Source organism: Tiliqua scincoides, chromosome 7, assembly GCF_035046505.1.
Source record: "Tiliqua scincoides isolate rTilSci1 chromosome 7, rTilSci1.hap2, whole genome shotgun sequence".
NCBI lineage: Eukaryota > Metazoa > Chordata > Lepidosauria > Squamata > Scincidae > Tiliqua > Tiliqua scincoides.
The window spans coordinates 54881510-54897054 of NC_089827.1; the positions used below are offsets into that span (position 1 = coordinate 54881510).

Genomic DNA, 15545 nt, shown 5'->3' on the forward strand with positions numbered 1-15545 from the left:
TGGGTGGTTTGCCAGTAGCACGGTTTGGACAATAACAACTGATTAGCAACTCACTGCGTGAGGAGAAACGCGAGTGCCACTCACCTCCACCTACCTGGTTTGCCACCCTCCACGTTAATAAAGATTCTCATGAGCTGTTATCTACCACTAGCAAAAGAGATGATTATATGGTACTAGGATGTCAAAATCAGCCCCTGAGGGAGTGTCATGTCCTTGTTTCTTTTCACACAGCGAGTTGCCAATCAGATGGTGTCATCCAAACAGATTTGTGAGAGCCAATGGCTGCCAACTCCCTGCAGCTACTTAAAAGCTTACCCATTAAATCAGTGTGTGTGCATGGGATGGAGGGAGTCCCATAAACACATGAATGATCTATTCAGGTCAACATCATACCAGAGCTTTCTAGGGGCTCATGACAGGTGTGTGCCAGTACACAAAAAAAAGTGACAGACCAGTGGGTCTCAAAGTTTATAGCACCGAGACCCGCTTTTTAGAATGGTAGTCTTCAGGACCCAGTGGAAGTAATGTCATTAACCTGGAAGTGATGTTATGACCAGAAGGCTGCAATCCTATCCACACTTTCCTGGGAGTAAGCTCCATTGACTATAATGAGACTTACTTCTGAGTAGACAAGCATAGGCTTGAGCTTGAAGTGACATCAACAAGCAGGAAAATTTTAATACCCACCATACAACAAAATCAAATCTAATTAAATAAATAAGTACATTATACAATAAGTATAAGTTTAACTCTCTCAAGCAGTTGCTGATCTGTTTAAATAAAAAATTCCCCAAACATCCCAAAAGCTGCAATCCTATCCCCACTTACCTTGGAGTAAGCCCCATTGACTAATATTGCTAAAAGCATATACATAACAGCCTATTATGGATTTGTAACATTTTCCCCAAATGCAGTCACATATCATGGTAGCATCAAGTCTAATATAAAAATAAAACGCACCTTGAAATGAATGGGGACCCACCCGAAATTGGCTCGCGACCCACCTTTTGGATCCTGACCCACAGTGTAAGAAACGCTGTGATAGATTTGCCACTCAGTACTGCTGGGAAAGGGCCTGAAAGTACATATTTTGGTGGAATTAAAAGTTGCATCTTGGCAGGGAGTGAGACAGAAACTGTATGAATGATAGGAAATGTGTTTCTGAAAGGAGGAACCAAAACCTTAGGCAAAGTAAGGAGGGCTCCAAACCAGAACTGGCTAGAGGAGGGAGTGCCATGAGTGCTAAAATGATTCAGGAGGGAGTGCCATCCTTTTTCCTTCTAGCAGGGCTCTTTTAACAGCCCTGTGACAGTCAGGAGGTGTGGTTTTCTCCTGTATGGTCATGAAGCGAGAAGGGGAAGCCTCCCTTCTTGATGGCTGATAAAGTCAACCAGTAAACAAAACAACAAATCTGAAAAAGGAGGAAGCTAGTACAGATCCAGTACAAATAAGTTTTACTACTACACTGGAAAGAAAATACGGCAGGGAGCACAGCTCCGGTTGCATCCGGAGGGTACAGATCAGTCCGTCTCCGCAGTTCGGAACCCATGGATAGTCAAATCCATGAATAAAGGGGACCGACCTGTGTACATATGTGCTGCAGAATAAGAGCAAGAGAAGCAACTGGTCACAACTTCTTGGGCAGGGAGACGTAAAACAACAAAGCAAGAAAAGAAGCTAATGAGAAGTCTAATCAAAACGGAAGAGTGCAAACCTTTAAACTTGGAACTGAATAGGCCACATCTCCCCCTACTGAGGGGGATGAACCCACATACATAACCACACCCACACCCACCCATAGATCAGGGGTGTCCAAACAGACCTGGAATATAAATATAATGTTTGTTAAACTTAAAACGGAGCAGAAACCGAGATGAAAGTTTTTTAAATTTGTGACTTCGGTTGCTTGATGCTTTTTCAAAAGCCATTCCCCCTTTTCCCGTGCAAGTCAATTTTCCCCTCTGCTCCCCTCCTTCTTCCACCCCCACCCACTTATTGTATTCAATCCAACTCATCACATTGGTCCTCCATGTATTTATTACTTATTTATTTTCCTGCCCTCGACACTGTGTCTGATATGCAATGTGGCTGTTGTGTCAAAGTTTGGACACCCCTGGTATAGATCAAGCTCACATGGTGTCACTTTTTCAAAAAGTCCGTGATCTCAGTTTGATCTCACTTTCTCTCAGGCTCATGCAGAAATGACATATTCAACTGGCACCACTCACCTATGATTAGGGCCATAAGCCCCCCTCCCAATCCCCTTTTCATAATCACGTGGAGAAGGTGGTTTGTCCAAACTATTCTTCATACAGTATATGTGAAGTATTGAAATATTTATATTGTGTGTGATTTAAATGATTATACAACATGGAATGGTAAATTCCAGTTTCTTTTAGACCAGGGATGGGAGAAACAAACGTCCTCCTGTTGCACGGAAAAGGAGGGGGTTGCACTTGAACCTGAGGCTCCTTGCGCTAGCAATGCTACACCGTGCTGTAATCATAGTTTAATGTTACATTTGAACCTGAGCATAGACTCCAAAACAGAATCGTTTGTGTGCTTATCACACTCTTCACACTGCAGCTGGCCAGATGTTGTGCAGTTGCACCTTGATAATGAGCCATAGGTGTGTGAACTCTTCCAGAAACAATTCACGACTCATTCAGAAAAGAAGTAGAACTCATTGATAGTCAATATCCAATCAGTTTCCTAGGTGTGACTGTTTCCACCAAGGTTTCCAAGGAGATCCTTCCTCCCACACCAGAAAGATTCGCTTCACCTACTCTTTGTAACCCCAGGTTACAAAGTCCGGGTTTTCTGCAAGACTAACACTTAATGGTGTCTCCTGGGAGATCATTGATGGAGTTATTCATCCAATTTCATGGGACTTTTTAAATCTGTAGTTAGTGTATCTGTAGTTAGTGTATCTGATATGTGTTACAGACATAGACTTACTATGCCAGACACTGTAGAGCAAGGCTCTAGTCACTTTTGGAGCCCAGGTGGGCTTGATTATCTGTGGTTTTTGGTATCCACTGGGAGTCCAGGAACAGATCCCTTGATGATACACCACCATCTGTATTTACTTTAAACCTGTCTTTAATAGATGGGCTCGAAGCAGGAAGTGAAGGGCTCATGGGGGAGGGGGTCAAATTTGGCACAGGAGTGCTGCATAGGACCAGGATACCCCAAAGATTGTATCTGTGAACCTGCCTGGGGACCATGGAATTTCCCTTTGTGTGAAGGGATTGGATTGTCTGCTGAATGCCACTTCCTGTTGGCAGCGTGGAGGAAGTTGCAGGAGGTTTACATAAGATGTGACATCACATTCTAGTAGCCCCAGTGCTACTATTTTACGGGACCAGAAATCAGAAATCCCCTTTGTCAGTGAGTCAGATGTACCAAATTCAGACTGTGTGTTCTTTAAATGTGGGGAAAGTGCCCGATAAAGGAAACCCATTTTCTCAGTGCAAAGTGAATTACAAAAGCTAAAAATATTTGCAGGTAAATTTGTATAATTTACCTAAGCCACATATACTAAGGGCCAAAGTATATGTGACTTGCAATGCATACTTTGGTGCTGTGTGCCTCCTTTTCGTTTTCTAACAGTTGCTGTTGGGTGGATCTGATTAGGATTGTGGTGTGGCAGGAGAAGGGCTCTAACTCTTGGCACCCACTATGGCCCCAATCTGACAGGAGCTCCCACAGTTGCTATTTTCCCCATGTGAGAAACTCCCATTGGCAAAACCAACTCTTTTCTGAAGCTAATAGCAGTCATGGCTCAGTCATGGCTGAGAGGAGGCACTTATCTGGATTGAGACCATGTCAGGGACTAAAAAGTAAAGGCTCCCCCTATTTAGGGGTCTATGTTGGGACCCCTAAAGTTGCTACTTAGAGAACAAAAATGATTCAGGCTGGCTAAAAGCATGCATTAAAAGGCATGCATAGACTGATTCCAAGGTTCAGCGTTCCTGTGACTGAAGCAAGAGAAGGGAGATGGGAGGGGGAAATGGATTTATGGCACAAATGAGGGCGCACGGGTGGAAAGGACTAATCGTCATAGTGAGGAATACTGTGGAGGAGATGGAAATTGGGTCCCAGGACCTAGCCTTCTGATTTCTCAACTTCTTCAAGACTCTCCCTGTACATCTTGAGCTTTTCTGTGTGACCAATAGGAAGGACCAAAGCCAGATCTTCCCATGTGGTAGAATGAGAAGGTAGAACGGACAGTACTACTAAACACTGCAGGTGGGAATTGCTATTTTTGAACATTCTCCCATGTAAAAGAAAATCTCCCTGCAAGGAGAAAATTAGAGGTTGTAACCCAAGCCTCTTTCAGCTGTACTAACTTTCTACTTGCAGTAAGATTTATTTTGCATAGGGAAGCATTCAAAAATATGATTCGAATGGCCTCGTTCTGCTGCACGTGTAGACCTAGACCTAGCCTCTTTTTCACAGCCCCCCAACTCATTTTTATCAGCTGCAATCTTGTGTGGTTCACTTTCTGTGAAGCCTTTTGGACTGTAGGGCTGAAGTCATGGTGCAGATAGATGACGAAGTGTTCATTTCCAGCTGTCTGTGTTTGTATTCGAGTGGACATGATTTGTGTGTGTGTGTGTGTGTGTGTGTGTGTGTGTGTGTAAGATGCCCACCTAGGACACAAGTACTTCTGATTTCGTGCCTTTGTGATCTCACTCAAGAGACTGTAGGTAGATAAGACTGTGTCTGTTTAAATTCTTCCGGGTTTCCTTCTCTTTATTCCTTTCTCTTTTTCGGAGGCAGGATTTGTTTGATAGCATCAAGAACGAACCCTTCTCCATCCCAGAGGATGATGGCAATGATCTCACCCATACTTTCTTCAACCCCAGTCGGGAAGGCTGGCTCCTTAAACTAGGTAAGGATTGTCTTTTGCTGAAACATCTCCCAGCTGCCCTCCACCCCAAGTAAACCCTCTCTCAAGGAAAGCTGGCAATTTCTCCTGATTAGCTGAAGATTGCAGCAAGCCATCCTTCTGTTGTGGTGGGGTGACAGCGACCCCTGGTGTTCATCGCTGCTATGCATTCCCTAGAAATTCCCTTTTTCTGAATGCAGAGGCAGAGGGATGCTTTACTCTGCCCTCAGCTGGCCCTGTTCTTTATCTGTATTCTTGGAGCAGGGGAAGAGAGCTGCTGGGGAAAATCTTTGAACAGCGACATTTCAGGAAGCTGGCTAGTGTGTTCTGAGATCGGATCAAATGTCAGAGCAGCCCTGACTTATTGTCAGGAGATCCTTTCCTGGTCGGATCCAGAGCAGAAAAGATGCTACAATGGATCCTCTGGTCTCAAAACCTTGCAAGAGACTGAGAAATAGTGATTTGCTAATCAGGGAACATTAACTTTGAGCAGGGCTTTGAATCCAAAATTATGGCCGCAACAGCACTACATTAAACCCACACTGGCATCAGCTATGTTCTGAAGAGAAGCATTAGATTTCTGCGCACCTGGAAAGATGGTCATCACTCTCTCATGTAGTAAAGGGCCAGCCACCAGAAGTGTCTTAGAAGAGACTACAGGCTGTAGGAGGCCCTCACTTTCCATAAAAGAAAGCCACAGATAACTTTCAAAAGCCAGAGCCTGGCAATACCTCTTGTGTGGGGCTATAGAGCAGCTGTGTGGCATGCAGAAGGTCCCTGGCATCTTCCAGTAGGGCCAGGGAAAAAACCTACCTGAGCTGCTGGAAAACCGTTACTGGTCAGTGCAGATAACAGCGAACTAGAGCAATGGCAAAAGGCAGCCACCTATATGCCTTTATTAGGACCGAACAAACGATGCAAGCTGCAAGCCTGATGGAAGAGTTCTGTAGAACTCAAATGTTTACTGCTCACAGATGTGTCCCATTTAACAGAGTATTACCAGACTGTGACTTTCAGATTTTTTTTTTCTAATGGAGCAACATGGCTACCTACAATTTTCGCATAGCGATAACTTTGGCATGGAAGGAGCTCCCATTTACCAGACCCCCCCCCCCATCTAGCACATGTGTAGCTTACAGCATAGTTCAGCTTTAAGGGTTTTCAGGTAGGTATAGGCATCAGCTTTTTGGGGTTTTGTTTTTGCTGTTACTGCTGTAATATTTTATGTTTCTTAATTAGAATCTGCTTTGAGAAGCAATTGTTGAAAGACTATTTGTCCCCAAAAGAGTCAAGTACAGGTTGATTCTATTTTACCTTAGGAGGCAGAGTGAAGACCTGGAAACGGCGTTGGTTCATTTTAACGGACAACTGTTTGTACTATTTTGAATACACCACGGTAAGGACCATGTTTCATGAAAGCAAATCTTGTTTGAGAGGTGCAGTTCTAGAGGACATGAAAGCACTCCTCCTCCTTCATTGTGGGCACCAGAACCCAGCCTTGAGACCCATGGATGTTTGAATGGCCTGCTGCATACTAAAGTGCTTGTATATTAAAGAGGCTTTCCCCCCCCCCATGTGCTTGCTTTTTCTAACTTAAATAGGAGCCATAGGAGGGGGAAAATGTGTAGTCAGGATTGAGAGTGGTTGAATGAAGAATTAAAGCCTCCTCTCCATGCCCCTTCCCCAATTCTTGATTCCCCTAGCACAAGCATGCAATGCCAGGCTATAAGTCTGATATGATGTGACCTGATCTCAGACACATCTAGCAAGGAGAGTGACAGAATCCCTACTGTGCTCCAAGAATCACTGGGATAAACTGTTTTGTTAGGTGCCCTAATCTACCACACACCCCCACCCCCACTCATTGCATGTTTGATAGACCAATGAGAAGAACGGACCAAGGGCTGTTTGTGAAGATGAGAAATTGGTTTTGCTGGGAAGGACATATCATTCATTGCAGTGTCCAGGCAATGAGTCCCTTCCAAAGTGAAACCGTGGAGCTCCCCTCTGCTGCAGTTGCTGGTCTGAGGTAACCTCCATTGCTCTTTGAGGTAGCACCAAAGGTCTCTTGGAGGAGCCATAGGTGGTGCCACAGGGAGGCCAAAGGGGTGGACCCCCAGACAAGGAGCTCACCCCCCCAAATCTCCCCTTTGTGAGACCCATTGCTGAATTGTAAACTGGAAATTAAAATACTGCTGCAACCGTAAACATGTTTACTTTAACTTTAGTGCCATCACAAGCAATAAGATTTCCTTAAGAGAAAATTAACAGTATTTATATACCGCTTTTCAACTAAAAGTTCACAAAGCGGTTTACAGAGAAAAATCAAATAACTAAATGGCTCCCTGTCCCAAAAGGGCTCAATCTAAAAAAATGCAAATGAATACCAGCAGACAGCCACTACAACAGACAGTGCTGGGGTGAGGTGGGCCAGTTACTCTCCCCTGCTAAAAAAAGGAGCACCCACTTGAAAAAGTGCCTCTTACCCAATTAGCAGGGGTAGCTAGTCTACTTACTAGCTTTTTAAAAAAATAACTTCTACCACTTGTTTTTTGTAAGACTCAAAAAATGACAAAAATATGTTTTTGATGAGAGGTTTTGATGAGAGGTTATGTCAGAATGCCAGATGCAAGGGAGGGCACCAGGATGAGGTCTCTTGTTATCTGGTGTGCTCCTTGGGGCATTTGGTAGGGCTGCTGTGAGATACAGGAAGCTGGACTAGATGGGCCTATGGCCTGATCTAGTGGGGCTGTTCTTATGTTATTATGTTCTAAGGCAAAACAGAACCTTATTTCTCTTTCAAAAATCTAACATGTGGGGCAGAGTTTGCCCTCTCCCCATAAATGCACTTTGCCCCCAGATTTTTTTTTTTGGGGGGGGGGGGGGCAAGTGCTAGAGCAAGTCTTGTCCTACCATCTTCTCTAGAGTAGGTTAGTTTCTTGAGCCATTTTCCCAGATTTCATGCGGCATCAAAAATTGCATTCCTGGCTGTCAGTCCAAACTATTGAAAAACATCTCATGCTTAGTCGTTTTAGCCACAGAGTGCCTGGCATGCATACAGGGAACTGGGTCTTATCTTCCCTACTGTCCAGTCTTCACCTAGGAACATCCTACTATTAACCTTGTTGGTAATAATATGTTTTTTAGGGAGAGATTCATTTATGTATTTTTCTAGGATAAGGAGCCTCTGGGGATTATTCCTCTGGAAAACCTGTCCATCCGGAAAGCAGATGACCCGAAGAAACCAGTAAGTTGTGGCCAAAAATCTCATAATATCTGGTGACCACTGGTTTAATTAGAACTTCCTTGTTGTTGCCTGAGTTTCCTGTGTCTTCTTCCCTAATTTGGTTCATTTGCTGAGGTACAGAACTGACTGGAAGATATTTCAGCTGATTCTCCTCTGGCGGTGCACGTACAGAGTTGACTGGGAAAGAGTTGATGTGCTCCCTTCTCCCTGATCTCAGTGCAATGGGAAAACATCACTCTTCTTCAAAGTTCCTTCCTGAATGTTGATGGAAAGGCAACCAGTGCCAGCCTGCCCATGGAGGCCACCTAAGGGTGCAACCCTAACCAATGTTCCAGTACTGATGCAGCCACAATGCAGCCCCAAAGTAAGGGAACAAATGCTCCCTTACCTTGAGAAGACCTCCATGACTGTCCCTCCATTGCAGAATGCAGAGGACGCTCCATTGGCATGGCTGCATCAGAGCTGGAAAGATGGATAGGATTGGGCCCTAAGTTGGTTGCCTCGGGGGGACAAATTGGCAGAGGCCACTCACCTCCATCTGCTTGACTGCCCTCAACATTCATCTTTCTCTCTGAACTTGAAATGGAAGAGGAAGTATGGAGGAGAGGAGAGAGATGACCTAGACCAGGTTCTTCCAAACCCCAACCCAGGGGCCGGAACCAGGGTTTAGATTAGCCTTTGCACCCCATGACCAGCACTTACCATTCCACTGGGTTACCGCATGACTTCTACTGAGATCAGGGGATAGGGACTCTATGGGAAGTCACATTTCCCCAGATAGCCTGTTACACAGCCTGCTGGGACGCCGGGCAGCAGACACGATTGCCCAGAGCATCCCTGCCCCCCTATATCAGTAGAAGTCATGCTGTGACCTGGTGGAACAGTAAGCTCTGGTCCAAACGGGGATCACTTTCTTGTAAGGCAGTGGTCACGAGTTTGGCAACTTCTGCCTTAAACTATCTGGCTGTTTGAGACCACCGTTACCCTCTTTTCCACACTTCCTCTCCTATGCCATCTCCCACTTTCTTTTTGAATTCAGGGAGGGGGAGCATAAGCAGGGATGATTGACATGCCACGGGGTAAGGGAGAGGGGCATTTGGTCAGGGTGACCAGATATAATAGAGGACAGAGTGCCTATACCTTTAACCATTGTATATAGAAGAAGGAATTTTGCCAGGTGTGGCTTTTTAAACTCTTCCATGTTGAGCTGCACCTGCCCAAATTCCATCTTCTATGCAATGGTTAATGATAATCTGTCCTCCATTGTATCTGGCCACCCTGCATTTGGTGTACTGCCTCAGGCGCTGGGAGATGGTGGGCCAGCCCTGTTTCCAACTACAAATGAGGCCCAGCCCTGTTGATCACTGCCTTATACTGTATCTCCATAATGAAAAGGGCTAGTAACTTGCTTTACTTTTTAAATGAACACTGGAAAGTTAGGGCAGGGGCCTGGAATTTCCTAAGGGACAGAGATTCTCCCAAAGCTACACTTTTGTCCCTTCTGCTCTTCCATCTTTCTTTTTTTTCCCTTCTGCTCTGGCTTCTGAGTGACTCCCTCCATGAGTTAGTGAAAACACTGGTATGCTTTTGCAACCATGAGCATTCACCAGGTACAAAATAACACCTCAATATGGTAATGCAAGCATCACTACAATTCCTTCTGACATCTCAGAGTACGTTGAAACAGGCACCTGAAATTCTCAAATTACCTTTGCATGTTGGCATCTGAGTTGGCTATCAGCCAGAGGAGAACACCTGTCTTTAAAAAAGCAACTTGAGAAGCAGCCCCTTGTTATTGGTGTCTAGTCTAATCAAGATCTGGAGGGAGCCCACCCTTTAGCAGTGTCAATCAGGATTATCTCATCTGAAAACAACAAAGTGGGAAGGGGGGGACTGATGTGAGATCAGAACAAAATAGACCTTCTGGTAGCTCTAATCTGAGACTGGAGCACGTCAATGCAGGGGCTTGTTTAACAGCTTAACTAGTAGTGCATGTGACAGAAGGGGGAATAATTCGTCTATGGGGATTTCAACTAATACTTGGTCCCAGATGAAAATTATTGATGGTCCCAGATGAAAAGTAATGAGGATGGAGGCAGTTAGATTCCCCTACAATACAGACATCAAACCATCTAGCTTTCAGCAGTCGTTTGGGTGTATCTCGTTGACAAGGCTGCAGGGCCAATGATATCGAGATTGATATGCCCTTCATTTGGGCAGCTAGCTATGATTGCAAAGGGAATCCTAACTGCAAGCTTTGTTTCAGTACTACACTGGCTACTCTTTTCCACACTTATTTGAGAGAAAGCCCATTTATACTTATTGGGACCTCTAAGGTGTATAAGCTCAGGCTCATGGGATTAAATGAAGTGACTCTCTCAAATAATACTAACTAGTATCAGATTCTAAATATCTTTGCTTAAGGCAAGGGATTGTGCAGAGAGAGTCGGTTTGCAAGAACAGATGAAGTGGCAAACCATGATTTGGGGTAACCTGAATGAGCCTTGGTCTTGTTTGTTTTCAGCAAACTATAATTTGCAATTGCATATGAAAAGGCAAAAAAGCTGGTTTGTCTGATCCCTGGAAACCAGGGTTAGAATCCAGGATCCTAAATTCCGACATGGAAATCTTGTGCAAACTATAGTTATGAGAAATGATGGTATGCCGAAAGCCAGGAACTTACTAGCACTTGTGAGGGAAGAGGGAGTGGGAGGGCACGAGCATCAGGCTCATTTCTGCAATGCCGCATAACGGTTTGGCATTTCATTGGAACCGACCCACAGTGGCTAAAGTGCTGCATTAGATTGCCCCATTCAGATAAGAAGCTCAATAAGTGGGCAGGTCACCACCTCTCAGTCTAACCAACCTCCCAAGGTTGTTTTGGTCATGAAAAATACTGTTTTGAAGACCTTGAGGGAAAGAGAAGATACAAACATGTCAGATAAATAAAATGGCAGATAAATTGCAGTCCAAGTGGAGTCAAGGAACAGTGTGCATTTGCAGTCACGTATTTGAATTCTGAAGTGATTTACCCAGGGTCAAGGAGTCATTTGGTGTCAGAAAAGGAAATTAATTCCAAGTCCTCCATCCAGCATCTGTGGTAATGAATCACACGAGATTTCAGTATGTGCATATACAGTACTGTGAACATATACTCTGTGTACATGAAGATGTGAAAGGTGATGTCTTAACTGATTTAATCTATAGCACAGCAAGGATGCACATACCCTCCAAGGATGTCAGAACATGTCCTTTTGCTGATCCTCAATCTCTGATCCCCCAAAATTTTCTCCCTCAGAATTGTTTTGAACTTTTTAATGCAAACTGCCAAGGGCAGAAGATCAAAGCCTGCAAGATGGACGGGGATGGGAAGGTGGTTGAAGGAAAGCACCAATCCTACAAGATCTCTGCAGGCACACCAGAGGAGCGCGACCTATGGATTGATGCAATACGGTGAGCAATGCTCTGAAATAAGGCACTGGACAGCAGTACATCAATCTGTGTGAGAACCGCTGTGGTTAGAGTAGATGAACCAGGATAGGGGATGCCCGAATTCATGCATTCAGCCATGAAGCTAATTGGGCTAGCTTGGGCCAGTCACTCAGACCTGGCCTACCTCGATGGATAGTTGGAAGAACAAAATGAGGAAAGTACCACACAGCTGGGCTCTATGGAGGGAGGCTGAGATCACAATGTGATAAATAAAAGGCCGAGGATCTGTCTGGGGGTGGTTTATACAAACCTGCTAGCTCTTACCAGCTCACTGGAGAATACAGCTATATAGCAAAGCTTTTGTGTCTGAAATGCTGTAACCAAAGTTCTGTGTCCATGGTGTGTGGCGACATGGAAGTTGTCCGTGCATTGAGAGAGGAACATGCATGTGTGAACCATACACAGCATTTGTGTGGAGGAGGGATCGCAGGTAAGCAGCTTTTGATGGGGAAGCTTGGTAGGCTCAGAGTGCCAAAGAACATCTTGGTGCTCAGGCAAAATATTTCACCCACATGCATCAATGGGATTAAGAATCATAGGAGTCTTGCCAACAACATGTAATCCACCTTCAGTGTTGCTATCTTTGTGGGTCTGGAAAAGTGTTCGTCTTCTGTTTTACCGAGCTACTGCCACCTTCCTTCCTTTATCTTTCCTTATCCCTCAGATTTTTGTGCTGATCATCAAGCAGTCATGACACTTCTTGTGTCCATAGGAGATTCCGGAAACAACTTCTTATTTGCTCTTCCAGTTGATGCCTCAGAACACAAAGGCTCCATAAAGCTCTGTCTAGTTGCCCTACCCCAGTTTCATGTTCCAAAAATTCTCCTGTGGGCCATGAAAGTCATCGACACTTGCTGAGAGCTGAGTTTTGACTTCCTTTCCTTTGTTTGTTTGATTCCAGAACCAGCATCACTCAAGACCCCTTCTTTGACCTGGTCTCTGCTCGAAAGAAAAAGATTGCCAGCAAAAAATGATCCCCTGGTTGATGCTGCACGTCAAGAAAATGGCCTCCTTGGGAGTATTGTCAGCAAAGGAACTTCAAGTATCTCCCCTTCCTGTCTGAGACAGGAAGAAGACTGCGACGCTCACAGTGAGATGCCTCGTCTTTCCTCTCCCAAGGCCAGAATCTGAAGAAATGGACGCTGTTGCAGGAATTATGACTATCTTGTGTGTACGGATCGCATGTGGCCGCCTGGCTTGAGTGCTTGTATTTAATCAGGATCAGAGGAAATCTAGGAGAAGAGAGGCCACCTCAGTATTCCCGGAGCAGCTACCAGGTTGTTTCCATGTAAAGAAAACCATGCCTGGGGATAGGTGGCCCTCCTAAAGAAGGAATGCCTGTGCACATGGAATCCTGTCCAACTTCTTGTTCCACTGCATCCCAAATAGTAGCACAATTGGAGTGTTTGTAGTGCAAGAACAAATGAATTCATCTGGGGTAAAGGTTTAATGGACAGTGATCACCACGCCTGGTGAAGGAAAATGATGCACTGGAGTTTGGCCAGTGGAAACATTTTTATATAATTGTCTTACTGAGCCTGGCATACAATTTTTCTGAATGTGTGAACTGATGCCAAGGTGACTGTAATATAGCTTTGGCTTCTCAGAACAGTGCCTTCCACCCAGTCTGGCTCTAAAATGACCAAGCATTTTTGATTCTTCTGTTCTTTTATTTGGCTGCCAGTCACTCCATTGGAGCAGATTTCTGATGCAATAGATAGGGTTATAGCCATTGGTCAACTTACATTGGCCTGTTGAGTGAGCCCCCAGTTCAGAGAACTGAAAGTAGGGTTGGCAGAACTGCATTTGAGTCCTACCTCTGCCATGGAACATTCTGTGCCCTCAGAGAAAACTGCTTCCTCTCAGCCTCGGTTTCTCATCTGTAAAATGGGTATGAGCACCTGCATTATACAAGTTTGTCGTGAGAGCTGTAAGTACTATGTAAAACACTTTGACTCTGATGTGTAAATGAAAAAAGGACCAAAAAAAAAAGTTGGCATAGAATGGCTAATAGAATGTTCTTGTGAGAATTAAAAAAAGTAGTTATAAAAATGTTTAAAGTACACTAAGGCACACAATACTATTTTTTTTTTCCACACAGGGTCAAACAGATGGATATATATGCCAATTTTTTTAATGTGGAAAAACAGCTTGCAGTCTTTTATGCTTCTAGTCTTGTTTTGTTTTATCAGCACCAAACAGAAGCAGGAGCCATCTTGTATTTCTGTAGTGCTCATTTGTTTTAATCTAATGATTACAAAATTTTGTAGGCCGTATCTACCACCTGGCTGGTTTCAAATTAGCTCAATGCCACTAAAGGATACAGATGATGTAGTCCAGTGGATAAGAGTGCTGAGATTTAGATCTCTTTAAAATTCAGCCTCTGCCACTGGCTCACTGAGTGATCTTGAGCAAGTCACTCACTCTGAGGCTTAGCTCTCCATCTGCAAAACTGTTATACTGACTGACCTCACAGGTTTATTGTGACAACGTGTGATAGAAGGATTTTAGAACTAAGGAACTGCTCTGAAGAAATTATGTTTCTTGGCACAATAAATTATACACTGTCTCTTTAAGTACAGCTCTCTCCCCTGGTAGGAGGAGAAACTCTGCTGCAGACCTGGGTCTGGAGCCTGCCATGGAGTTGTGAATAACCTTGTCTATAAATCATTTAAGTTAATATCTGTGTAGCATTTAAATTCACTATGGATGTTTCAATAGGGAAGTGATGCAAACTATTAATCTTTAGTAAGGTTGGATATATGCCACAAAGCTGTAGCAATGTAGGGGGAAAAAAGCACAAAACATGGCAGTGAAACCAAGCTTCCTCAGAATCTCAGCTTTCATTTCTGGCTAGAATGCAAGTTTCTAGTCCTTAAGCTTGCAATGATCTGCTTGAAACAGCATGAACCAGGCCAGCTGCCCTCTCCAAAGTGACTGAATAAAGACTTGGAGCAGGGCAGCAAGTGGCTTGCAAATCAGTCTGCCCCTTTCTCCGATTAACCAAACAGAATAAATGATCCCAAATCAGAAATGATAGAATGTGTCCCTATTTGCATAAATAATACAGATTGCAGAATTCTACTTTTCTGGACACCAAATTTGGGTGAGCTAGCTGCCAAGGTTTGATTTGATATTTAATATTTTTACGGTGGAGCTCCTACAGCCTTGATCATAATGTCAGCTATGCAGTGGTGGCATCCAGGAAGTGAATAAATACAAGCAGTGGAGAGCACAAATATACCTTGGAGAGCTTGGCGCCTCTCCCTCATCTCCTTTGGCTATCCCTTCTTTTTGGCTCTTTTTCCCGTGCTCTCCTTATCCTGCCCTGTGCCCTTTCCATTTCCTCGGCTTTTTCATTTGCCTCCCTTGTGTGTTATCCGCAATCCCAGTTCTCATTTCTCCCCTCACTTCCTGAAGGGGGCTCTGTCCACAAGGAAATCCACAATGAGCTCTGCGCAGCCGGTTTATCTCCTTTTTCTTCTTCTTCTGCCAATGCAACAGGGCAGTTGAATTAATTCCAGCAAGCAGAGAGAATGTATCTGAGAGTCAAGGCACGTGCAGACCTGGAAGAAGGAACATGGAGGCTTTCTTCTAATGACGGCAGTGCGCTGTTCTGTCTTGCCTCTACTGACGACAATGTGCTGGGAAGGGGGGGGTTATTTATTTTGTGGGTCTGTGCATGTCAAGGGCCTTCTCCTGGCAAAGGAATGACCCCCTCTTCCACACTCACCCCAGCCAAAATCCCTGTGGGTTCCAAACCCAGTAAACAGCAGGAGGGAGAGGCAGAATTCTCTATTCAGCTGGAAATAAATCCTTGAAATATACTGAAAAGGGTGAATATGCTAGCAGCTTTCCTCCTAGACTGGCTCCCAACCAGAAATTATTTGGAGTGTTTAGGCTACACCAGCT

At 44.4% G+C, this 15545-nt stretch overlaps 1 protein-coding gene across 1 annotated transcript in view; it reads left to right on the top strand.

Annotated features, from left to right (window-relative positions):
• Nucleotides 1–14462, top strand: part of CYTH4 (cytohesin 4) — a 44155-nt gene extending 29693 nt beyond the window's left edge. Inside the window, exons 9-13 of the mRNA XM_066633404.1 lie at nucleotides 4786–4897; nucleotides 6214–6290; nucleotides 8070–8141; nucleotides 11440–11594; nucleotides 12535–14462. Of these exons, the coding sequence (XP_066489501.1) occupies nucleotides 4786–4897; nucleotides 6214–6290; nucleotides 8070–8141; nucleotides 11440–11594; nucleotides 12535–12607 (489 nt within the window). The 3' untranslated portion in view covers nucleotides 12608–14462. The remainder of the gene's footprint in view (nucleotides 1–4785; nucleotides 4898–6213; nucleotides 6291–8069; nucleotides 8142–11439; nucleotides 11595–12534) is intronic.
• Nucleotides 14463–15545: the final 1083 nt, after the last annotated feature.